General features: G+C 45.5%; 1 protein-coding gene across 1 annotated transcript in view; it reads left to right on the top strand.

Annotated features, from left to right (window-relative positions):
- ripor1 (RHO family interacting cell polarization regulator 1) overlaps window positions 1-25,241 on the top strand; it is a 26,216-nt gene extending 975 nt beyond the window's left edge. Inside the window, exons 2-11 of the mRNA XM_070896835.1 lie at window positions 373-449; window positions 3,149-3,288; window positions 4,329-4,497; window positions 6,539-6,674; window positions 7,577-7,735; window positions 8,406-8,564; window positions 9,788-9,984; window positions 12,146-12,229; window positions 20,401-20,488; window positions 24,323-25,241. Coding sequence (XP_070752936.1) covers window positions 373-449; window positions 3,149-3,288; window positions 4,329-4,497; window positions 6,539-6,674; window positions 7,577-7,735; window positions 8,406-8,564; window positions 9,788-9,984; window positions 12,146-12,229; window positions 20,401-20,488; window positions 24,323-24,420 — 1,307 coding nt within the window. The 3' untranslated portion in view covers window positions 24,421-25,241. The remainder of the gene's footprint in view (window positions 1-372; window positions 450-3,148; window positions 3,289-4,328; window positions 4,498-6,538; window positions 6,675-7,576; window positions 7,736-8,405; window positions 8,565-9,787; window positions 9,985-12,145; window positions 12,230-20,400; window positions 20,489-24,322) is intronic.
- Window positions 25,242-25,335: the final 94 nt, after the last annotated feature.

Raw genomic sequence — 25,335 nt, 5'->3', positions numbered from 1 at the left:
CTGTCCCCCGTTCACTGAATAGAAGAGAGAGCTGCTAATGGTGAGTTATGGGCCCTGATGGTGCTATACAGTAAGTTTTAACTGAAGCAGTGGGAGGAATTGGGACAGTGGTTAATTAAGATGGTGCAGAGGTTACAGAGGCAATAAAGGGTACTGGGGATGTAGTGGCCTCTGAGAAATTGCAGCCCTTGTGCTACGGTTCAAGTGTGTGGGGTGAACTTTTAAGACTGAATGATGCCCTGAAATTACAAGCAGCAGAGTCACAACTGAGACTCCAGATGCTGGTGTAATAACTAGTTAGCACTTTGATTACTAGAATTCTTTAGTAACATTCAGTTATTCTATAAATGTCTCCCCCGTCCCCGTTTCCAGATGAAGGCGGGGAGAGAACAAAGCTGCCCGTTGCCGATGATGGAGGTGCCCTGCAGAATGGCTGCAGAGCTCCTGACGTACGGCCGTTGTGGCTGGTTGGACTGGGTGTGTCAGCCCTGTGAATCACTGAGATTGTAGCTTTCTCGTCCCTGCCCAGCCGCTCTCTGCAAATCGGAGCTGTTAGAAAATGGCTGTCTACTTTCTGTGCCCAGACAGAGGGGCAGGACGCCATAAGGGGCCTTTCCCTTCATTTCTCTTCTCCCCCACTATAAAGGGGTGCGTTACTCCAAGATGTTCCTTCTACAGTGACGGCTCAGTCAACAACATGTTGAGGTTTGTGGTCAAATCCCAATCAGTCTTAAATGCTGCAGGGAGATTATTGTTCGTTTTCATTTGTTCTTGGGATGTGGGCGACGCTGGCAAGGCTGAATTTACTGCCCGTCCCTAGTTGGCACTGAGGGCATTGTGTCAAGCACGTGGTGTGGGACTGGAGTCATGTGTAGGCCAGGCCAGGTTCCCACCCCTGGAGGTCATTAGGGAACGATCTGGGTATATATGATGGTCGGGCTGCTTTTGATTTTCTGGTGCCTACAAATGTCCAGATTTATTGAACACCCTTTCCCAACTGGCGCCATGGTGGGATTAGAACTCCCAACCTCTGGGCTACTGGTCCGGTCCCAAAACCACGTGGCTATCGAACCTGCGCATGCTGTGTGTGGAGTGAGAGGTGGGGAGTGTGTGTGTGTGTGTGTGAGGCTGCTTCTATTTGACGGTGATTTCTGGATGTAGCACTGCCTGATTATTGGCCATCTAATTCCGCGATGGCGCTGCTACAGTTTCGTGGCAGTTGCTGATCGGTTTGTGTTGGTGCTGCCAGTAATTAAACACGGCACGTGAACAGTTGCCGATCACTAACCCCGACTGCTGCCCACAGAGTGGCTGCCAACACAATAAACACATCAATTGGAAACACCCTTCGTGCCGTAAAATTATCCTAATGGTGGGCCACAGATCGTTGTTCTAAAGTACATGATCTGCCTCAACCCTGCGATTCGATGGAGGATGGCGCCTTCTCTGCAGTAATCGAGTATTTTTTGGAGTGCTGCCATATAGCCAGATCTCCCAGTGATGTCCTACATCGCTCGGAAGTACTTTAATTGGTATCCAGAGAAATTGGCCCATCATTAGTGGAATCTGTAGGGTCTTAATTGGGTATTTGGCAGCGAGCAGGCAATAAACCAGCTTTGGGATTCGGGAGAGAGCTGACTACCAAAACAGTCTTGTTGCTGTTTTATGATGTCCCTTTGAATTACTGGTTTGCGATCCACTATAACCCATCCACTACCCTGTATGTAACCTGTTCCTGTTGTCCATTGCCGTGTGTTTTATTTTGATGCATTTTTCAACTGTTATTATGTCCTACATTTTCCTTGTGTCTGTTGGAGTATTTTTCAAGTTTAAACCGAGTAAATTTTATCCAGGAAGCTGGAGAGGTTTCCACAATTGTTAAATGAAGAAACTCAAAATTCAGTTTTAAAAACAGATTTTCAGCGCTTAACATGGAATTGACTGAACCCAATCCTATGGCGCCACCTACTGTCAGCATCTTGCGTGACTGCTGTGGGGCAGTGAGAGGTGTCTGCAGTCTCTAGCGATGTCTTCTTAGATGGTCCCTCGAATCGAGGATGACTTTCTTCCACGCCAAAAAGGGATGAGTTCAATGAGTTCACAGGTGTTTCAATGAAGGACCTAATATTCCAGATCCCGAACTACATCGTAAAGGGTGGAAGATGCCTGTGTGTGGATTTTTTTAACGTGTGGTGGCCGTGGCACACCAGCCACCACACGGGCTTGACAGAGCTCGGTCTTGGTCCAGTGGCAAGGATTAACCAAGATGACTGGAGACCAGCTCTGCTGTACAGACCTAGTGCGCGCACACGTCGCAGTGTGGGCTGGCCCGTGCTGCCCCCGAACTCACTCCTCTCCTGGGGCCCCGAACTCACTCCTCTCCTGGGGCCCGTTCACATCACTCTGCAATCTCTCTCCGCTCCCTCGCCCCGATCTCGCTGTACCTGCTCACTGATCAGTGTTATGGCGACGTCCAATCCAGTCGCCCTCTTCACTGCCATCGCCCTCCTGCACCAGCTCGCACTGCTCCCTGGAGTGGTGTGCTGCCACGCCCCGACCTGCCACAGATGTTCCCTCTAGTGATGTAATGTGTCTACTGGGAGGATTGGAGTGTCTTCCTCAGCAGTAGCACTGACCACGCCATAGTGACTGTGAATACAGAGCATGGCGATTCAGTCGTAACCTGACCCGATCTTACAGGTTCATGTCAGATGTTCATTTCACACATTTCTTAAAAGGTCATGCTGTCCCAGCCCAATTTGTGTGGCAGTGAGTGAAAGGAAGACACCAAATTGATCCTTAATTGTCTGTCCCATAGGATGATTTTAACCAATTTTCCTCGCCTTTGGACTCTCAGCCTGGATCTGAAGTGTGTGAATGAGGAAGGTCCCAGGAGAAAGTTAGATGTAGGCTGACACTTTGCTGGAGCTCGGTTGTTCAATGAAATGGCTTCCATTAAAGAGACAGTGGAACAGCTGGGTTGTGGGACATTTGGTGGTGGTTTTAACTTCCATTTAAAATACTCTTCATGATGGATTGCAAAGGATGCAGAATTAATTGGAGGAAGGAATGGAACTGCAGATTATGTGCAGCACTGCAGGAGTTGGTAGTGCAAATTTTCTGAATATTGGGTGTTGTGTTTTTGCAGCAGAGGCAGGGTGTGAACAGGAGCCGAGCCTCGAGCATCAGCCTGACTGTAGAACATGCACTGGAGAGCTTCGACTTCCTCAACACGTCTGACATGGAGGATTCAGAATTCTCGGAAGACGAGGCAGAGAAGCCTGGAAGGTACGACCTGCTTCTAGTAGACTTTGCGTGAAGTCCTATGAACTGACTGGGTGTGGCTGATGAGCCATTTAGCATCGACACATTTATATTGTGTGCGGGGCTGGGTGTATGTGGCAGGGGCGGGCACGGGAGGTGTGTGCGTGGAAACTCCGTAGCTGGGCACAATTCAGGTTAGGTTGTTGACCAAAGCTGCCCCTGTCTGACCTGGTTAAGGATGGATTCATGACATGACGAGCAAGCCGAGGGGAGCTGTCCCAGGTTAGGCTCAGTTGTATTTTTTTGCTCAATATGGAACATTCTGTTGATGATCAGAACATTCATCTAGTCTGCCAAAGCCAGAGCTTGAGCTGTTTGCCTCCGTGTTCTCCTACTCCCTACCTTCATTGCAGAAATGTCTGACCCCCTGACGGTATTGGCCCCTTGCTGGGTTGCGGGGAGGGGGCAGAGGATGGTTCCATAAGCACGTAATGATAACTTGTACAAATTGCTGCGATTCATGTATGGGCAGTCTATTTGACAGTGATGTCGAGGGGGGTGATGGGATGCACGCATCCACCCTTGCCTGATGCCCATTGCGGTCAGGAACCCTGGGGGGTTCTCCACTCACTACCCCATGGTGCTCAGACAGCAGCTGCCCCAGCTGACCCAGGAGGACTGTGGAGGAGAGATCATGAAGTAGATTTGTGGAGGAATGGCTCTTGTAGAGCCCCAAACCTCGGGCTGCAGCACAACATCTTGGAGCCGTATTGCCCTTTTCTACACCGAGGGGTCTCGCACCCCCCCCCCCCCCCCCCAATCTCCTCTTTGGCTCGGTGTCAGTATTTAACATCTTGCGCTCCTGTGAAGTACCTTGGGACATTTGCCGATATTAAAGGTGCTCTATAAATGCAGGTTGTTGCAGTTTATGAAGGTTTGTGTGAAGATTTCACAGACTTGGAAAGATCAGTTTGCGTGTGTATCTCCTGAATGGATGTCCTGAATGCGTGTGCAAAGTGAAGCAGTGTTGGAGCTATTGCAGTGACTACTACTTTTCCCGACAGGCACAGTGGTAGTGCACATGGACTTGCAGCAGGACCCAGCGAAGCGCTCACGGAGGACACTGGAGTCGGCAGTGGCTCCGAAGGGAGTCCAGTTCCAATGACGACAGGGAATGAACACTTGGACCAGGTTCTGATCGTGCACTTGAATAACTGCAGCCGGCTTCTATTGGTAAACATCAGGCAGATTCTTACATTAGACATTGGGCATACTTCACAAAGTTCTGTGTTAAAGCAACTCTTCTCTCATTGTATTGAAATGGTGCAGGGCGTGTTAAAGTACAGAGTTTAATGCTGCCTTTTAGGTGCACTGGGGGAGGGTTGGTGAAAAGGGATAGATGCCCGTTCGAAATCCCTCTGAATCTTGTGGCTTGATCCACATGATCATCTCGTTGCTGCCTCTGTCAAAAGTGAATGCCAGTTTTGTATTTCTGACACTGGATCATTACTATGGCAGCAAATAAGTACAGCAAATGAATGCCTTCAACTGGAAGACAGAGGCTAAATTGTACTTCATTTAAAAATGATTTGAGTCAATTGAGACCAGGGTATGTTTTTTTCCCCTCTCTTTGGAAGTGCAAACAAGATAATGCAGCATTGAAGCATTAAATTAGCACCCACTAGGAACTGACATTTCGAGCACTGCTGCCTAATCTAGCAGAAGTTTGTCAATTACTTGCCAGAAGAGAGGAGAGTGCAACTTCTCATTATGCAATACCATATTGCACTTGTACGGCACTATTTATTACATATACCATGTTTGTTCATCAATATCTCCAGCGGATTAGTAAAAGGAGGCCAGGGCTGAGCAAGTGAATCCAAATGCATGCTCCAACTAGGAGTTTTACTTTTAAACCTGTTTTGTAGTATTCCTTTCTGTCAGCAGATGGCACTGGTACAGTGTGTAAATCTATTTCACAAGTCATTTTACCCATTGCAACGCCCCCATCTGCTGGGAGTAATATGTTGCAGCAGAAACTGAAATGGATTGAAAACTTTAACTTTCAATTCAGTACAGTATGTAGATTTGAGTACCTTTTTTTTTGGCTGATCTATGATCAAAACCGTTTTTCTTTGGAATAGAATGACCAGTATAGGGTGATCTGAATTAAGGAAATCCGAATGAAATATGGGGCTGGTTCCGAATAACAGCATGTTAATGACGCAAAGCAGCCAGCAAGCTCAGGCGATTGACATATGTTGCGAAGCTCCAGAAGTTGCTGGTCGATTTCCGCCATCCCGCTGTTTGCTTCGCACATACGGCGTCTCGCCCTCAGCCTCCCTGTTACTTTTAAGAACTTGTTGGATTTACACATTAATTGTGCAAATTATTATTGCACTTATGGCCTCACCACACCATTATCGGCTCACACTTTCAGCATGTCATGACACAAACTGTTTTGAGCTGAACGGTGCAGGAAAAAGTCCAACGAGCTGCCCTGCTTCAGCAAGATATGGCCCATGGTTTAAACTTCAGCATTAATCCTGTGTAAATGCCGATTAAATTGGAATAACATTTTGACACCTTCATATCTACTGTTGTTTTTTTTTTAGTCCCAGCTCCTCACTCCACTTTGGGTGTCAGTCTTTGCTCAGTGGTAGCATTCACACCACTGAGTCAGAAAGTCATGGTTCAAGCTCCATTCCAAATACTTCACCACATAATCCAGGCTCCGACTCCAGTGCATTGCTGAGAGAGTGCTGCACTGTCGGAGGTGCCGTCTTTCAGACAAGACGTTAAACCAAGAACATGTCTGCACTCTCAGATGGATGTAAAAGATCCCACGGCATTATTTTCAAGAGGAGCAGGGGAGTTCTCCAGGTGTCCTGGCCAATATTTATCCCTGAACCAATAGACTATCGCATTGCTGTTTGTGGGAGCTTGCTGTGCGCAAATTGATTATCCCAGTTCCTACATTACAACAGTGACTACACTTCAGAAGTACTTAATTGGCTGTCAAGTGCTTTGGGACGTCCTGAGGTGGTGAAAGGCGCTATATAAATGCACGTCTGTCATTGTCTTTGTTTTACACAAATTTGATTAAGTGAAGCCCATTCATTCTGATCTTTTATTAAACACGGTGATTCAGAAATAGAGGGGTGCAGGCATAAAGCTGGTCAGGGTGATGTGTACCTGAGGCTGTGTGTTGGGGAGCAATCAGTGTTAACATTGTATCTTTTCTGTACATCAAAACCAATATTTCATGTTGCAGCAACTGGGTATCTATGGACCTCTGCGATGCCGGGAGATCTACGCACTGGACAAGCTTCTGAGGGAGGCCCATGTTCTCGAGGTGGTCTCCAGACTGAGTGAGGACAAATCTGGAAACATAAGCACTGCTGAAGAGGGTGAGTGGGCCCTCTCAAATGAAACGTCAACCGATAGTAATGTACTGGCTTTTCGAAGCCCATTCCTGTTCCATACCATCTGATTCCCTTTCACAATTGCGAGAGAGAAATAAAAATGTATAGTGGTAACCTTGTGTTGGTCAGCTGTATCTGAGTTGGTAGCACTCTCACCTTTGAGTCAGGAGGTTGTGGGATCAAGTCCCACTCCAGAGACTTGAGCACGCTGACACTCTGCAGTATTGAAGGAGTGCTGCACTGTCGGATATGCTGTCTTTCAGATGACAGAGTAAATCGAGACCCAATCTGACCCCCCCGGGAGGGCATAAAAGGTCCATGGCACTACTTCGAAGAAGAGCAGCGGACTTATACTTGGTTTTCTGGCCAATATTTATCCCTCAACCCACATCACAAACAGATTATCTGGTCATTGTCACGTTGCTGTTTATGGGAGCTTGCTGTGCGTAAATTGGCTGCCACGTTTCCTACATTACAACAGTTATTACATTTCAAAAGTATTTAATTGACCTTGAAGCGCTTTGGGACATCCCGAGGTTTGGAAAGGTTCTACAGAAATGCATAATCTGTCATCTTTCTTATCAAAATAACTTGAGTAACCACACTGATCCCTAAATTAATCAGGCGAGTTCGGGCAGATGAACTGTCGTCCTTTGTTTGAACAATGGCGATGGGGTTGTGGAATATCCACAGGAGACGGACCAATTGGGTGGAAACAAAAGCGATTGTAACTAGCCTTCCAGAAGCTGAGTGTTTCACTGTAGATCTGTCCCATACCTTCAGGGGAGGGACAAGCCGTTCTTCTTTTTTTTGTTAAAACCTTGTATAAACTAAAGGAACTTGGTGTTTATGCTGTCCCCCTTTTTTTGAAATGTGCTTCCCTTCAGTCATGCCACTGCTGAAAGATAAAACGGTCTTCTCGTTCTGGACGCACTGCACCGAGAGCTCGAACCTGTACAGCGCCACAGTCGAGCGCGTTCTGCACAAGCTGAACGTGAGTTTTGGGAGCAGAGTGAATGAGCACTTCTCTGGCCCAGCAGAAGCAGGTGAGTGGCCACATTCAACTGGCAGCATCAAATGAGGATATCTTTACTGGAGAAATAAAGATTAAAATCAAGCTTTTCATTTCCATTTTCCATGCACATTATTTTCTTTTAGTAATTGTCCCTTTTTGGATTTTTTTGTCGCCTTGCATTTCTCTACATTATCTGCCATCAACCTGCAATCCCAACTATATTGCAATCCTGCTGTAGATAATTACAGAGGGGCCAGCACTGAATAGTTTAAGGAGATGCATTGAACTCCGTCCCACCAAACGGACACCGGTTGAACCCATTCATAAAAAGGTTAATTGCCCAGCTGCTCTGTCCATCTCTCAAGCCCCTCCCCCCCCCCCACTGCCCCTCGCACCCCAGGGCTAATTTCACTCTGCAAACAGGCTGAGATCCAGCCCCCTGTAAACAGACATTGGCACAAACACGCAGGTACGAGTGAGGATGATCTGCTCTGTACAATCTCACTGCATCGTGGATTCAGACGTATTATGTCCTGTCCTGCTTTTATAAGCTTTTACATAGAAATACATTTATTTAACATTTTAATTTAGACTCTCGTAAATGTCAGTGATGCTCCAGACACTAGTATTTACAATGCCAGCAGACTTTAATCACTCCTTTAGCAAAACAGTTCAGTCATTTAATCTGCCCTTTCTTTCAGTTTTTGTTAAACTAGTGGAAAGGTTTTTGGACAGAACGTTGCCAAAACGTGCTCGAAGTGGAAATGTTGAACTGCTGACGATCTTTCAGTACTTGAGTCACATTGAGGAACAGAATGTGCCCTCCTTACCTTCCTACATCATGGAGCTGGCAGAGGAAGGTACTTTGTTACTGTTCTATATCGTAGACCGACCGACTAACGTATCTTAAACTGCAGCCTCACGTTGACACCCAAGTCCAGCCTCCTTTTTACAATCCTCTCCCTTCCCATGCGCCTCTCTTTCTACCCGAGCTTTGTTCTTGGTTTTTCTCTCTCTATCACGCACCATTCAGTATTGGGCAGCTGACCAGGCTCTGCCAGCCTAGCTCACTAGATGGAAGCCTCGAGGTGAGTGGAGGGATAATGAGTGCTGTGAATTGGCATGGTGCCCACTGGAAGCCTTCCTGTAGCAGCACTCTGTACTGCCTTCATTAGCGGAGACTGGCATTGTCATGTGATCATTTCCGGCCGCAATCCCCAGCCCTTCGGCCAGGGTCCTGCTGACCAAGCGAACACACTGTTATCGTGCAGCAAGCTATCTGCTCAGAAAGAGGTCTCAATACAATTACTTTTTTTCTGGAACAATTTCCATTTTTTATGCAAATCACAATGTTCCAATATGGCTTGTTTTTTTTAATGCTTATTGAAGGTTTAAAGTAACACAAAAAACGTAAAGCCAGTCCTGATATTGGTTTTGTAAAAACCCCTCGATGTTTCTCTGGGTGTGCAGAGTGTGCGTCTGTGTGTATGTGTGTTTGTGGCCTGCGTACGTGCATGACCCTGTGTGTGTCTGCGTGCGTGTGTGTTTGTGGCCTGCGTACGTGCATGACCCTGTGTGTGTCTGCGTGCGTGCGTGTTTGTGGTCTGTGTGTGTGCATGACCCTGTGTGTGTCTGTGCACATGTACGTTCATGAGTTTGTGATGTACTTATTCATGGATACATCTACCACATTTGCCTACAACAACTCTGGGTTAAGGAAGGGAAAAATCAGCAAGGGATTCTCGCCCACCCCACCCAATTGCAAACCAAGACTCCTACCAGCTGCGCACGTAATGATGTGGGGGGGGGGCGGGGGCGACGGCGACAACGAGGTTAGGTTCAGCTGTAAAATAACCACCTGACATCCCCCGACTGTGGTCTTTGGAACTGTAACCCAGAAAAAGGGATGTCTATGTCTGCAGGAGGGCAGGGCGTAAAATCAGAATGACACAATTATTTCATCTATGTATGTCAGGCATTGACACGGTGCCATGTTGTCTGTTTACTCTGAAGAAAGTAGAAATGTCCATGATTATTTTGTGATTTCTGCTTTTTTTTTCCTTGCTCTGTCCATTTCTTGCAGTATTCCTGGTTCAGAATCTGCAGTCCTCTGATAAGGATGTGGTGCTGAAGACTATGAAACATCTCTCGGGGAGCCAGCTCCAGAGAGACGGGTTGAAAGCTGTGGGCCTGCTTCTGTTAGAGGAGAACACCAAGATCGGCAACACCGCTGCCTCCATGCTGAAAACCCTGGCAGAAGACTCCAAATTCCGAGAAAAGGTTGGTAGCAACAGATCTACAAACCCATTCCCTTCTCTCGGCTGATCCAGCCAGCAGCTTCAGATATATGTACGAGGGGAGAGAGATAAAGGCCTGGAGCTTAGAGGTTACTTGTAAATTAGCAACAGTTTAATTTTACATTAAATCTTTTCCTATAGACTGTTTGGAGTCGTATTTGCGAACCTCATGAGGACATTTATTATACCTGAGCAGGTGAGGCTGTTGGCAGTGCCAGTGTATTGTACCTGAGCAGGTGAGGCTGTTGGCAGTGCCAGTGTATTGTACCTGAGCAGGTGAGGCTGTAGGCAGTGCCAGTGTATTGTACCTGAGCAAGTGAGGCTGTTGGCAGTGCCAGTGTATTGTACCTGAGCAGGTGAGGCTGTTGGTAGTGCCAGTGTATTGTACCTGAGCAGGTGAGGCTATTGGTAGTGCCAGTGTATTGTACCTGAGCAGGTGAGGCTGTTGGCAGTGCCAGTGTATTGTACCTGAGCAGGTGAGGCTGTAGGCAGTGCCAGTGTATTGTACCTGAGCAGGTGAGGCTATTGGCAGTGCCAGTGTATTGTACCTGAGCAGGTGAGGCTGTAGGCAGTGCCAGTGTATTGTACCTGAGCAGGTGAGGCTGCTAAAAATGCTACACCAAAACTATTGCATCAGTGCAATGTGGTTTCACTTGAGTATAGTTCCCTTGGGTATAGAAAATTAAGGAGTGATCAGATTGACGTTTTTAAAATGTGTAAAGGATTTGTTGGCACAGATACAGAAACTATTTCCTCTGGTGGGGAATCGAGAACAAGGGGACATAATCTTTAAGTTAGAGCTAGGCTGTTCAGAATCACAATCAGGAAACACTTTTTCACAAAGAATAGTAGAGATTTGGAACTCTCTTTCCCAAAAGGCTGTGGTGCTGGGTCAATTGGAGCTTTCAAGACTTGAAAACGCTAGATTTTTGTTAAGTGTGGGTATCAAAGGATATGGAGCCAAGGTGGGAAAATGGAGTTGTGATACAAATGAGCCATAATCTAATGGCACAGGCTCGAGGGGCTGAATGGCCTACTCCTGTTCTAAATGTTCCGCTGAGTTATAATGTTAATGCAGCCTGAGCCAAGTTCTGGAGTCCGACCAGAAAACCGAATGAAGCAGAGACGCTCTGCTGACTGGCTTGATATTATTGCCTCAAAAGATAATGGGCTGAAATTTCCGGCCTCTCCAAGTCCGTACGAAGTGCGCACAAACCTGGCGAGGCCTTCCTAAGGCCAGTTTTCGGGGCATGATGCACATGCGCCAAAAACAAGCTTTTCCGATCTGTCAAGATTTCTCCGTACAAATCATCCGCATTCCCGGGAGAAGGACATTCGCGCGGGAGAGATTGGGCTATTTGCCCAACTCACGCCCAGCGAATCTCCTTCAGAATTTTACACCTGGTAAAAGCAGGTGCATAGCTTACTTTTACCAGCGTAATACTTTTTAAAAAAAATATATATATAAAAATTAAATTTAAACACTCATTTTTGTATTAAAAACCCTTTCCATTAAGGTAAGTTTATGTTTTAACACTATAAAAAAAATTCCCCCCAATTTTTTTTTCTAAAACATTTAATTACATTTAATTTCAATTAATTTTAAATGTGAGGTGTTTTATTTATTATGCTGTGTTTCGGAGTTTAAGGGTGTTTTCTCATTGATAGTAATGGGAATTCATACAAACAGAGCTCCCATTTTTATCAATGAGAATACTGCATAGTGATTGGTGGTCCAGGCCCATGTGACTACAGCTTGTACATACGCGTACCTGAAAGACATTTTCCTATGCGCTGAGCAGCGAATCTAGAACTCCGAAACAGGTTCCTACGTTCCTCCAGGACCACCAGGTACTTTCGTAGATTTTTTGGGGTCGTAGGCGGTCGTATGAAGGAAGCCTCCAACCGCAATTTTTCCCCCATATGTAAATATTGTAGCTCCTCTACCAAGGTGCAGTAACATGTGCGTTTACATTGCTGGGTCTTTGTTCGCACTTAACTATTGATTTTAACACTGCCCCATTGTGTCATACTGTTCAGTGCTGACATTGTATCAGCATTAATTTGGAAGCAGTGCAAGTATCTGAAGGTTGAGATGATTTGTTTTGTGTGCCAGACTAATTGTTGTGTACATTTGTTTTCAGGCCCTGGTTTGTTACTTGGAGCTGCTCGAGAATGAGGACGGACAGCTGAGAAAAGTAGGGTGTACAGCACTGGCACATCTAAAGGTGAGCCCCCAGTTCAGTGATGGAAAAAACACTGCTGACACTTGAACCCGTGGTGACACTCAGCTCACTCTGAAATGGCTGTAAATGAAGCCCCTCACTGAGCTGGAAAGCCATGATGTTGCTGTCACTCGGGCATTAATTACTGTGTGGATATGTCAGATGGGTCAATGGACGGCTTAAAATGCAGTCAAACAACTTTCCACATACCTGACCCAGTTCTTAATATTGTGCATGTTTTTGTAAGATTTTTTAAAACAAGAATATGATTATTTAATACTTCTGGGACTGTTTCTAACTTGGCTTCCTTTCTACATGTAGCCCACCTTCTCCTGAAGACGTCAAGTGTAACTCAAGAGTACATTTTGAGATATATGTATATTCATAACCACCCTTTTGTATTTATTGAATACTGCATAATCTATAGAGCAACCTTTTAAAGTAGCTGAATTAGACTAATGAGCAGGATGTAACATTTTGGGATATGTTGTGAGCAATTTGAGACATGACATGGGTAAGTGTCGTAGGCTTGAGAGGAACAAGTGACTTTGGACCTATGGTGTTTCCAAAGCTCTCCAGCTTTGGGGTTTTCCTGGTGTCATCTCTTGGTCTGTTGTAGACTAGTTCATGGAGATTGATTGCTGTGATAAGTCAACAACTTCATTATCATCGTATTATGTGACGACCAGGATGGTAGAAGGTGAACTAGATGGACCTTGGTCTTTATGTCTCCAGCAATTCCTCTGTAATGAACAAAAGCATCTTCTCCCTAAAATGTTCTGGTTATTTTCAGCCTCTTTCAGTTTCTGTTTTTTGGGGGGAAAGGGTCCTGTTATGTTTTTGAATTAAGAACATAAGAACATAAAAATTAGGAGCAGGAGTAGGCCATTCGGCCCCTCGAGCCTGCTCCACCATTCAATGAGATCATGGCTGATCTCCAGCTCTACCTCAGCTCCACTTTCCTGCATTATTCCCATATCCCTTGATTCCCTTAATATCCAAAAATCTATCAATCTCTGTCATGAATATACTCAAAGATTGAGCCTCCACAGCACCCTGGGGTAGAGAATTCCAAAGATTCACCACCCTCTGAGTGAAAAAGTTTCTCCTCATCTCAGTCCTAAATAGCCAACCCCTTATTCTGAGACTGTGACCCCTGGTTCTAGGCTCCGCAGCCAGAGGAAACATCCTCCCTGCATCTACCCTGTCAAGCCCTGTAAGAATTTTGGGCCCAAGTTTCGGGTGGAGCAGCTAGTTTAGTTTGGAGTATCTTAGAAATCACAATTCTCGGCATTTAGTTTGCTCCAGTTCTCGTGAGTTAGTTTAGTTTCGTTTTAGTTCAGTTTTTTTTTCAAAAGCGGGTGTGTCCAGCCACTTAGGCCTGTTTTGCAAGTTTGGGCAGCGAAAACTTACTCCAAACTAATTTAAAATGGAGTAAGTATCCATTTCTGTAAGTTCTGAAAAACCTTACCTAGAGTTAAGTTCAGTGCAGGCACATCCAGAGACGGGGGAGTGGGAAGCAGTAAACACACAGGACTAAAGCATTAAACACATCGCTTAAAATAGCCTAAAACTTCTTGTGATGATATTTTGCCTTATATCTGCTGAGTGAGGACAGTTGTTACTCTTTTTATAAATAAGCAAGTGTAGACTCCCGGCTGAGGCAGACACATCAACATCAATGGGGGTGGGGGGGGGAAGTTAGAGTATTTTCCAAAGCACTAAACACCTTCACAACAACATTAAAGAAGCATAAGTACATTTAAAGCTCTAAGCACTAAACAAAGCAGTACATTTAAAGCACCAAGCACTAAACGAAACACAAAAAGTAATAAGCAATTAATTATCAAATAAAAAATAGAAGGAACCCTGCACCTAAAGCACCAAGACCAAAGTAATAAGCAACCGATCAATAACACATAAAAAATAGAAGTCCTACCTTTATGTGAAGGGAAGGTGTTTCTGTCAGCCTCTCCATGTCTCTGTCAGTGTCTCTCTCTCTCTCTCTGCCAGTGTCTCTCTGTGTTTCTGACAGTGCGGGGGAGGGGGGAGGGGTTGAACGGGAGGGACGGAGGCTGAACGCGGGGGGGGAGGCTGAACGAGGGGGAGGCATAGAGATTTAGGGAGGGAACTACAGAGCTTAGGGCGTCGGCAGCTGACGGCGCGGCTGTCAAGTGGGATGCAATGAAAATTGGGGATGTTAAGGAGGCCAGAATTGGAGGAGTGCAGATATCTCGGAGGGTTGTAGGGCTGGAGGAGGTTACAGAAATAGGGAGGGATGAGGCCATGGAGGGATTTGAACACAAGCCGTAATGCAGATCCATCTCCATGTGAAATATGTCGCTGTCATTGTAAAGTGTAACTTAATTTAAGTAAATTTTCACTGCAGAGTTTACCTAGCCTGTACACAGCCTGAATGGGATCTTTATCAGCTCTGTATCCCATTAATTTATGTTTGAAGTCCGACTGATCCATTTCAAGATGTTGCTGGCAAGATATCTGTATGCAGCAGTACATTTCAAACAATGGAACTTGCTGATTGCTCATTTAAAACCTCATTCAGCCCGCACCTACCCCCCACCCCCGGCCACCATACAGTGCACTTTGTAGTTATTTTGTATATTTTTAGAGTTTTATGTTTAAAGTGTATTGCCAATTGTACTATTTATTATTTGCAGGCTTTATGAAACATTAGAACAAAATAATCCCTTAAAATGTGCTGCCAGTAAATACATTTCATAGAGTAACGAAAGCAGAGACCACACAAGGCTCTGTCATAGTGGCAATTGTAAAATCCTATCTTTACACTTTTACATGCTATGAACGCGGCAGCGGGCCTACAGAGCGTCAGGTGGAGGGAGGGAGGAGGAGGAGGAGGAGAGGAGGAGGAGGGAGGGAGTGGAGCAGGGGAGGCTGAATGCGGCAGCCGATCCTACTGCGCATGTGCCATCATGGCAATCCCGATCCTACTGCGCATGTCCAGCGTCCCGGCACTGTTTCCAGCGCAGGACCCTGGCTCTACCCACAGACCCAGTCGCCACGCTAGAAGCTAGAGGTAGCAGTAGCAGTAGCTAGAAGTAGCAGCTAGAAGGCCCGGGACAGCGGCCAAAATCGGCCCAAAGATTTTTGGCGCACTTCCAAGCGTGGAAAATTGGCGCACCTCTGGCAAGTATGGCAGAAATCTCTAGTGGCCAAAATTGAACCAGTATTTTTCAAATGAGAGCACCTCTCATTCTTCTAAACTCTAGAGAATATAGGCCTAGTCTACTCAATCTTATAGGCAATACCCCATCCCAGGAATCAGTCTGATGAACTTCTGTTGCACTCCCTCAATGGCAAGTATATCCTTCCTTAGGTAAGGAGACTAAAACTGTACACAATAAACTAGGTGCTGTCTCCCCAGGGCCCTATATAATTGCAGTAAGGCGTCTTTACTCTTATATTTAAATCCTCTTGTAATAAAGGCCAACATACCATTTGTTTTCTTAATTGCTTGCTGTGCCTGCATGTTAACTTTCAGTGATTTGTGTACAAGGACACCCAGGTCCATCTGAGCACCAACATTTCCCAATCTCTCACCATTTAAAAAATACTCTGCTTTTCTATTTTTCCTACCAAAGTGGATAACTTCACATTTCTCCACATTTGCCATGTTCTTGCCAACTCACTTAGCCTGTCTATATCCACTTGAAGTCTCTTTGCATTCCCACCTAGCTTTGTATCATCAGCAAACTTGGATATATTACATTTGGTCCCCTCATCTAAATCATTGATATAGATTGTGAATAGCTGGAGCCAAGCACCGATCCTTGCAGCACCCCATTAGTTTATTACTACTTTCTGTTTTCTGTCCGTTAACCAATCCTCAATCCATGTTAGTATATTACCCCAATCCCATTAGCCCTAATTTTGTTCAAAAACCTCTTGTGTGGCACATAGAAACATAGAAACATAGAAAATAGGTGCAGGAGCAGGCCATTCAGCCCTTCTAGCCTGCACCGCCATTCAATGAGTTCATGGCTGAACATGAAACTTCAGTACCCCCTTCCTGCTTTCTCGCCATAACCCTTGATCCCCCGAGTAGTAAGGACTTCATCTAACTCCCTTTTGAATATATTTAGTGAATTGGCCTCAACTACTTTCTGTGGTAGAGAATTCCACAGGTTCACCACTCTCTGGGTGAAGAAGTTTCTCCTCATCTCGGTCCTAAATGGCTTACCCCTTATCCTCAGACTGTGACCCCTGGTTCTGGACTTCCCCAACATTGGGAACATTCTTTCTGCATCTAACCTGTCTAAACCCGTCAGAATTTTAAACGTTTCTATGAGGTCCCCTCTCATTCTTCTGAACGCCAGTGAATACAAGCCCAGTTGATCCAATCTTTCTTGATAGGTCAGTCCCGCCATCCCGGGAATCAGTCTGGTGAACCTTCGCTGCACTCCCTCAATAGCAAGAATGTCCTTCCTCAAGTTAGGAGACCAAAACTGTACACAATACTCCAGGTGTGGCCTCACCAAGGCCCTGTACAACTGTAGCAACACCTCCCTGCCCCTGTACTCAAATCCCCTCGCTATGAAGGCCAACATGCCATTTGCTTTCTTAACCGCCTGCTGTACCTGCATGCCAACCTTCAATGACTGATGTACCATGACACCCAGGTCTCGTTGCACCTTCCCTTTTCCTAATCTGTCACCATTCAGATAATAGTCTGTCTCTCTGTTTTTACCACCAAAGTGGATAACCTCACATTTATCCACATTATACTTCATCTGCCATGCATTTGCCCACTCACCTAACCTATCCAAGTCACTCTGCAGCCTAATAGCATCCTCCTCGCAGCTCACACTGCCACCCAACTTAGTATCATCCGCAAATTTGGAGATACTGCATTTAATCCCCTCGTCTAAATCATTAATGTACAATGTAAACAGCTGGGGCCCCAGCACAGAACCTTGCGGCACTCCACTAGTCACTGCCTGCCATTCTGAAAAGTACCCGTTTACTCCTACTCTTTGCTTCCTGTCTGACAACCAGTTCTCAATCCACGTCAGCACACTACCCCCAATCCCATGTGCTTTAACTTTGCACATTAATCTCTTGTGTGGGACCTTGTCGAAAGCCTTCTGAAAGTCCAAATATACCACATCAACTGGTTCTCCTTTGTCCACTTTACTGGAAACATCCTCAAAAAATTCCAGAAGATTTGTCAAGCATGATTTCCCTTTCACAAATCCATGCTGACTTGGACCTATCATGTCACCATTTTCCAGATGCACTGCTATGACATCCTTAATAATTGATTCCATCATTTTACCCACTACTGAGGTCAGGCTGACCGGTCTATAATTCCCTGTTTTCTCTCTCCCTCCTTTTTTAAAAAGTGTGGTTACATTGGCTACCCTCCACTCCATAGGAACTGATCTAGAGTCAATGGAATGTTGGAAAATGACTGTCAATGCATCCGCTATTTCCAAGGCCACCTCCTTAAGTACTCTAGGATGCAGTCCATCAGGCCCTGGGGATTTATCGGCCTTCAATCCCATCAATTTCCCCAACACAATTTCCCGACTAATAAAGATTTCCCTCAGTTCCCCTTCCTTACTAGACCCTCTGACCCCTTTTATATCCGGAAGGTTGTTTGTATCCTCCTTAGTGAATACCGAACCAAAGTACTTGTTCAATTGGTCCGCCATTTCTTTGTTCCCCGTTATGACTTCCCCTGATTCTGACTGCAGGGGACCTACGTTTGTCTTCACCAACCTTTTTCTCTTTACATACCTATAGAAACTTTTGCAATCCGCCTTAATGTTCCCTGCAAGCTTCTTCTCGTACTCCATTTTCCCTGTCCTAATCAAACCCTTTGTCCTCCTCTGCTGAGTTCTAAATTTCTCCCAGTCCCCAGGTTCGCTGCTATTTCTGGCCAATTTGTATGCCACTTCCTTGGCTTTAATACTATCCCTGATTTCCCTAGATAGCCACGGTTGAGCCACCTTCCCCTTTTTATTTTTACGCCAGACAGGAATGTACAATTGTTGTACTTCATCCATGCGGTCTCTAAATGTCTGCCATTGCCCATCCACAGTCAACCCCCTAAGTATCATTCGCCAATCTATCCTAGCCAATTCACGCCTCATACCTTCAAAGTTACCCTTCTTTAAGTTCTGGACCATGGTCTCTGAAATTACTGTTTCATTCTCCATCCTAATGCAGAATTCCACCATATTATGGTCACTCTTCCCCAAGGGGCCTCGCACAATGAGATTGCTAATTAATCCTCTCCCATTACACAACACCCAGTCTAAGATGGCCTCCCCCCTAGTTGGTTCCTCAACATATTGGTCTAGAAAACCATCCCTTATGCACTCCAGGAAATCCTCCTCCACCGTATTGCTTCCAGTTTGGCTAGCCCAATCTATGTGCATATTAAAGTCACCCATTATAACTGCTACACCTTTATTGCATGCACCCCTAATTTCCTGTTTGATGCCCTCCCCAACATCCCTATTACTGTTTGGAGGTCTGTACACAACTCCTACTAACGTTTTTTGCCCTTTGGTGTTCTGCAGCTCTACCCATATAGATTCCACATCATCCAAGCTAATGTCTTTCCTAACTATTGCATTAATCTCCTCTTTAACCAGCAATGCTACCCCACCTCCTTTTCCTTTTATTCTATCCTTCCTGAATGTTGAATACCCCTGAATGTTGAGTTCCCAACCCTGATCATCCTGGAGCCACGTCTCCGTAATCCCAATCACATCATATTTGTTAACATCTATTTGCACAATTAATTCATCCACCTTATCGAATGCCTTCTGAAAATTCAAATGCACCACATCCACTGGTCAGCCCTTATCTATTTTGCTAGTTACAACCTCAAAAAATTCTAACAGGTTTGTCAAACATGATTTTCCTTTCATAAATCCATGTTGACTCTGCCCAATTCTAAGTGCCCTGTTGCCATGTCCTTAATAAATTCTAGCATTTTCCCTACTACTGATGTCAGGCTAACTGGTCTGTAGTTCCCATTTTTCTCTCTTCCTCCTTTCTGAAACAGTTGCCAGTCAGCATCTGCAACAGGAAGACAGGTTATAAGTTTTGGGTGAGTGAGTAGCTTTCATCAGAACTGAAAGCGGAGGTAGGACGGGCAGTTTAGAACGGTTGGAAAATTGAAGGGGACAAAAGGGGAGGGGATAGGATGGGATGTGATGCTTCGGTCAGAGAGGGGCTGGGATAAATACCTGCAAACTACTCCATAGAAACAGGTGATATAAAAGATAATCAGTGAGATTCCTTTGATAGGCCAGTAAGGTATCAGCATAGTTTTCCCAATGCCACCACCAAAAGAGTATATTCTACAAGTACCCGCCTGCAGAGGAGGGAGCCACCCGTGCATTATATACTAGACAGCCCATATCCAGCAGTGCCCACTGGCTGTAAATGTATCAATGGACACCCCCTGATCCCTCTCCCAGGTCATCGGGGCTTGCACTAGGCTGCGGAAGAGAGGCGAGCGGTTGGAGTGCCTAGATTATAATGCAGAGATTTTTTAAAGTACAAAGGTGAAGGGCGAAATTATCACTGATTTTTTTTTTAAATACATGATTTCATTACTTTCCATTAAGCAGTTTGCAAGTCATCTAACCAAACCCCCGTCTGTGATTGGTATATCTGTTCTTGCTTTCCTTTAGTCTCTTCAATTTTCCAACCTTCCTAAAATGCTGGTCTATCTTTTCCTTTAGTTCAGATGCAGAGGACACACCCAAAACTTTTTAACCTGTTCTTCCTTCTCACTCTACAGATGACTGAGCTGTGTGTATTTCCAGCATTTCCTGCTTGTATTCAAATGATAATGTTGACGGAGCAAGAGACTGTGCTGCCACATCATATGATGCAACAGGACACCAGTTTGCTCCCACAATCTCGCACTGAGGGCAGAGCAGACTGGCTGTGCCCCCTAGTGGCTGATAGTGACAGCGCGACCTGGGAGCAGCTTCCCTTTCTCTCCCCTCCCCCACCACCCAAAAATGGGCCAGGAAATTCTGTGTTACACAAAACTGTTTGAGAGTAGATTATGATCTTGGTAAAAAATTGGTCAACAGTTTAACCCCAAGAGTAGCAAAAATCAGGAACTCGGAGACTGTTTTTCTTTTAACTTCATTTGTTTTCTTTAGGCCATAGAGAGTATAGATCAACTAGTCTACCTTTGCCAGACTGACAAAGAAGTGCGTGATGTTTCTAAACAGACCCTCCTGTCCTTTGGTAAGTCATTTAGTTGTTGAATTTGAATCTCTTCAGTGGGAGATGAGCCAGTTTAGTGGGCACAGTCTTTGTGTGTCTCCTGAGTTGCTGGAGGAAAGCTGTGAACTGCTCATGCCTTGTCTGCTTTTGTTTAATATTACATTAAGCTGATTAAAAATACAAACATAACAGAAGAATTTACATTGTGTTTATACAGGTTTTTAAAATTTTGTATAACATCAAATGGGAAGAGAAGAATCCTTAAGAGAGTGTCCCTTTTATGAAATTCTCGATTTCATTGTTGTTCTTCCCTCCATTCCTTACTGCCAGGACCCTTTCCAAGGATCAGAGGAAATGGTAGTGGTTTTGGTGACTTCACAGCTGCCTCTGACCTTCTCACCCTTCCCTTAGCCCACTGGGCCAAACTTTATTCCAAGGTTTCCCCAGCCCTGAACTTGCATCTTTCTCCAGTTTCTCACCGATCTCCCCTCATGCTCTCCGAGCTCATCCTGTCAATGCGACCCACTTCCTGCTCCCTCGACCCTATTCCCTGCTGAACACCCAACGTCCCTTCCTGGCCCTCATGTTAGCTGATATTGTTAAAAGTTCTCTCTCCTCGGGTACTGTCCATCGCCCCTTCATGTCTGCCATCATCGCCAATCTCCTCAAAAAAACCCACCCTTGATCCTTCTGTCCTTGAAAATTACAGTCCAATCTCCAACCTCCCTTTCCTCTCAAATCTATGACCAAGCTGTCACCTCCCAAATCCATGCCCACATTTCCCGGAACACCATGTTTGAATCACTCCAATCAGGTTTCCGTTACTGCCACAGTACTGAAACGGCCCTTATCAAAGTCACAAATGTCATCCTCTGTGATTCTGACTGTGGTAAACTATCCCTCCTCATCCTTTTCAGCCTTTGACACAGTTGACCACTCCATCCTTCTTAAATGCCTTTCCTTTGTCGTCCAGCTGGGTGGGATTGCACTCGCCTGGTTCCATTCTTATCCATCTAATCGTAGCCAGAGAATCACCTGCAACAGCTTCTCTCCCCGCCCCACATCGTTACCTCTGGTGTTCCCCAACGATCTATCCTTGGCCCCCTCGATATTTTTCGTTTACAGGCTGCCTCTCGGTGATATCAGCCGAAAACACGTCAGGTTGCAGATGTACGCTGACAACACCCAGCTCTACCTGACCACCACCTCTCTTGTCCCCTCCAACGTCTCTAAATTGGCAGATTGATCGTCCAACATCCAGTTCTGGATGAGCAGAAATTTCCCCCAACTAAATACTGGGAAGACCGAAGCCATTGTCTTCGGTCCGCACCATAAACGCCATTCCCTAGCCACCGACCAATGTTACCTCTAATCCTGGATGTGCAGCCCATTCAAATTTTTGCACACGCGTGGTTTCTTCCAGGTAAAAACCAGTAAGCCCTCCAGACCGCTGCATAGCCGCGCAGCTTAGCGGGAACTTTGCCACCGACTCCATATATCTCCCTGGCAACTGTCTGAGGCCAAACCACACCGTTCACAACCTTGATGTCGTATTTGACCCCGAGATGAGCTTCCGATCACATACCCGCTCCATCAATAAGACTGCGTATTTTCACTTTCATAACATTGCCTGACTCAGCCCCTGCTTCAGCACATCTGCTACTGAAACCCTCATACATGCCTTTGTTAACTCTAGACTTGACCATTCCAGCACTCTCCTGGCTAGACTCCCATCTCCTTCCCCCTTCTCTCTGCCCCCCCCCCCCAATAACCATAAACTTGAGCTCATCCAAAACTCTGCTGTCCGTGTCCTAACTCATACCAAGTCTCATTCACCCATTACCCCTGTGCTCGCTGACCTACATTGGCTCCTGGTCCAGCAACGACTCAATTTTAACATTTTTATCCTTGTTTTCAAATCCATTCATAGCGTTGTCCGTTCCTATCTCTGCAATCTCCTCCGGCTCTACAACCCTCTGAGATTTCTGCGCTCCTCCAATTCTGGTTTCTTGCGCGTCCCTGATTTTAATCACTCAACCATTGGTGACCGTGCCTTCAGCTACCAAGGCCCCATGCACTGGAATTCCCTCCCTAAATCTCAATGTCTCGCTACCTCTCTCTCCTCCTTTAAAATGCTCCTTAAAACCTACCTCTTTGACCAAGCATCTGTCCGAATATCTCCTCATGTGGCTAGGTGTTAAATTTTGTTTGATTGGCCCTGTGAAGCGTCTTGGGATGTTTTGCTACGTTACAGACGCTATATAAATACAAGTTGTTGTTGTTGAGCAGACCCTGGTTCTCAAACCTAACTCTGAGCATTGATTGAACTCTTAGAAGGGATCTATTTACAAAAATACAGTAAATCCAACTGTACCCACAGTGAACCATGGAATACGTCATTGATGTTACTTTTAAGAGAATCGGCATGAGCAAATCGGCTTTCATTCCCTCAATATTTGAAACACTTCCCATTGATGCTGGGAGCACTCTCCGGGGTTCATGTTATCTGAAATGTACCAATATTAAGCTCTTGCTGTGCTGACCCTCACTCGATGTTAGTGTACCATTCCTTTTGGTTGTAGAGAGCGCATTGTCTTTGCTGAAACTGGAGTTTTGTCTGTCCTAAGAAATCTGGGGGCTGAAATTGCCCCCCCCCCCCTTCCCCGACTAAGAGTAGGTGCACTCACGTTTTTGAAGATTTTTCTACGTCCCAATCCATGGGGTGGAAAATTGAGCGATACTCAGGTGTTCGGGTTTTCAAGGCGGTGTTCTGGTCGGCTGTGGGCGGAAGTGTCCTTGGATCGGGTTGGCCATCACTCTTGAGTCATCAGCGCCACGTGTCACAACGTCCCTCCACTTCAGTTAAAGGGGAGGGTCGCTTTGAACTCTGCACTGAGTTTAGTTTGGCCCACTGGGCCATCAGGGAGGGTTTCGACCCAAGAGGGGTTGCCGGGCTGACTGTTGGCGGACCGCCTGAACCCGTGGCCACCGCTATCGGGCTGACCTCAGAGTCAGCCAACAAGTAAAATAAAATGGCGTCCGTGGCAGTGCGCCCTGGCACACACAGCTTCCCGCATGGGAACGCTGTCAGTGGTACTGACCAATATCGGCGCCGCTCCCGCGGGACAATTTCAGATGGGTCAGCCTACCGGGGATCAATTTTGGCCCCCTGATGGCCACCTTTTGTCCTGCACCTCAGTTTCTTGCATTGAAAGACAGTATCAGTTTGTGCAGTGTCAGTTTTATACTTGGATTGAACCAAGATTGTTCACTAAGCAAGCCTAGGTTCTTGTTTTGATCAGCACTATAAAAGGGCTGTCCTCCTGACGATACCACTAAGAAGTGGGAGGTGGAGAGGCAGAGGTGTATAGGGAGGGAATTCCAGAGTGTCAGCTTTGACTCAATGATAGCACTTTCACCTCTGAGTCAGAAGTTCATGTATTTAAGCCCCAATCGAGAGACTTGACCAAATAATGTAGACTGACTATACTGAGGGAGTGCTGCACTGTCTGAGGTGTCATTTTTCAGATGAAATGTTAAACTGAGGCCCCGGTTGCCTCCTCAGGTGAACATAAAAGATCCCATTGCACTATTCGAAGAGCAGGGAAGTTGTCTCGGTGTCCTAGCCAATATTTATCCCTCAACCCGCATCATTAAAACAGATTATCAGGTCATATACCTAATTGTTTGTGGGACCTTGCTGTGTGCAAATTGGCTGCCACATTTCCCTACATAACAGTGAAGAGGGGAGGATTATTGACTAAATTCATGATGCATTAAAAGTGATTTGTGTATCACTCTCTTGTTTTCATCAGTACAAATGCTTACTGTGATCATTTCCGATTACCCCGACAGGTGAAGAAGGAAAAATTGCCTACAAACAGATGGAAGAATCGTTGGACGGTATGCAGAGGCTGCTGGGCTCAGTCAGTATGGCGAGTACAGCTTTCTAACCAGGAGCTGTTTCATGTTTATCAGAAAAATGGCCAGCTTGTTCCTGAAGAGAGTTTCTGAAGCAACATGGCTTTTGTTGTCGAAACATCAAGTGATCTAAAAGCCGAGCTGCTTCTGAGTTGATCTTTCATCATTTCAGATGTAGCAGTATTCATAAACTTTTCCTTGGTTGGGAGTGGAGCTTGGGTTGGGGGAAAGAGAATGCTGCCATACTGGAGTGTCATTTTCAGTAGTTGCCCAGTGTTTCTGGGGAACGTTGGCACGGTGATGCCAGTATTTCGCACATGAATGCACACATTTTGAGAGAAAGTCCAAAAGCCAATTTAAGGAGAAGGCTTCCCGATGGGAGAAACTCTGAACAACTCGGGACTGTCGGTGGAAATGCACTTTGAACAATTGAATGTGTGAATGATCCACATAGGAGTGGTTGACCTTGACAGAGGGATGATCCTGCCAGACAGACATCTCCAAAAGCCACAGCTGAAATATTTACCTAAAATTCTGCATGTCATGCTGCTCTGAGGCAGAACACAGAAGTGCTGCTTCACGTCCAAGTGCCTAGCGTTATGGTGGAGAGCATACAAGTATTACGTGTACAATAAAAAGTTCAATTTTTTTATTTAATGTTGACTTGAGTTGCAGTAAGGAGAGTAACTGCAGCAGCTTGGAGTTTGTAAACCTGTTTCACTATTTTCCAGATGGTGCAGTAAAGTTTCAAAAGATATACTTTGATTTTCTATATAAATGTATTATGTAAGTAAAAGTGAATTGTGATCATAAATAAAATTTCATTAAATGCAATGTTGTATTATACCAAAAATACAAATCATTTGGTTTGTGACTTTTGTTTTTGCAAATGCAAAAATTCAGCCCTACATTTATATCATGGAACATCATGTCTCTTGAGCATTTTA

The sequence above is a fragment of the Pristiophorus japonicus genome, chromosome 13 (genome assembly GCF_044704955.1).
Source record: "Pristiophorus japonicus isolate sPriJap1 chromosome 13, sPriJap1.hap1, whole genome shotgun sequence".
In the NCBI taxonomy this organism is placed as follows: domain Eukaryota; kingdom Metazoa; phylum Chordata; class Chondrichthyes; family Pristiophoridae; genus Pristiophorus; species Pristiophorus japonicus.
Note: the sequence above shows the minus strand (reverse complement) of the source record. Positions and strands in the feature narration are given on the sequence as shown.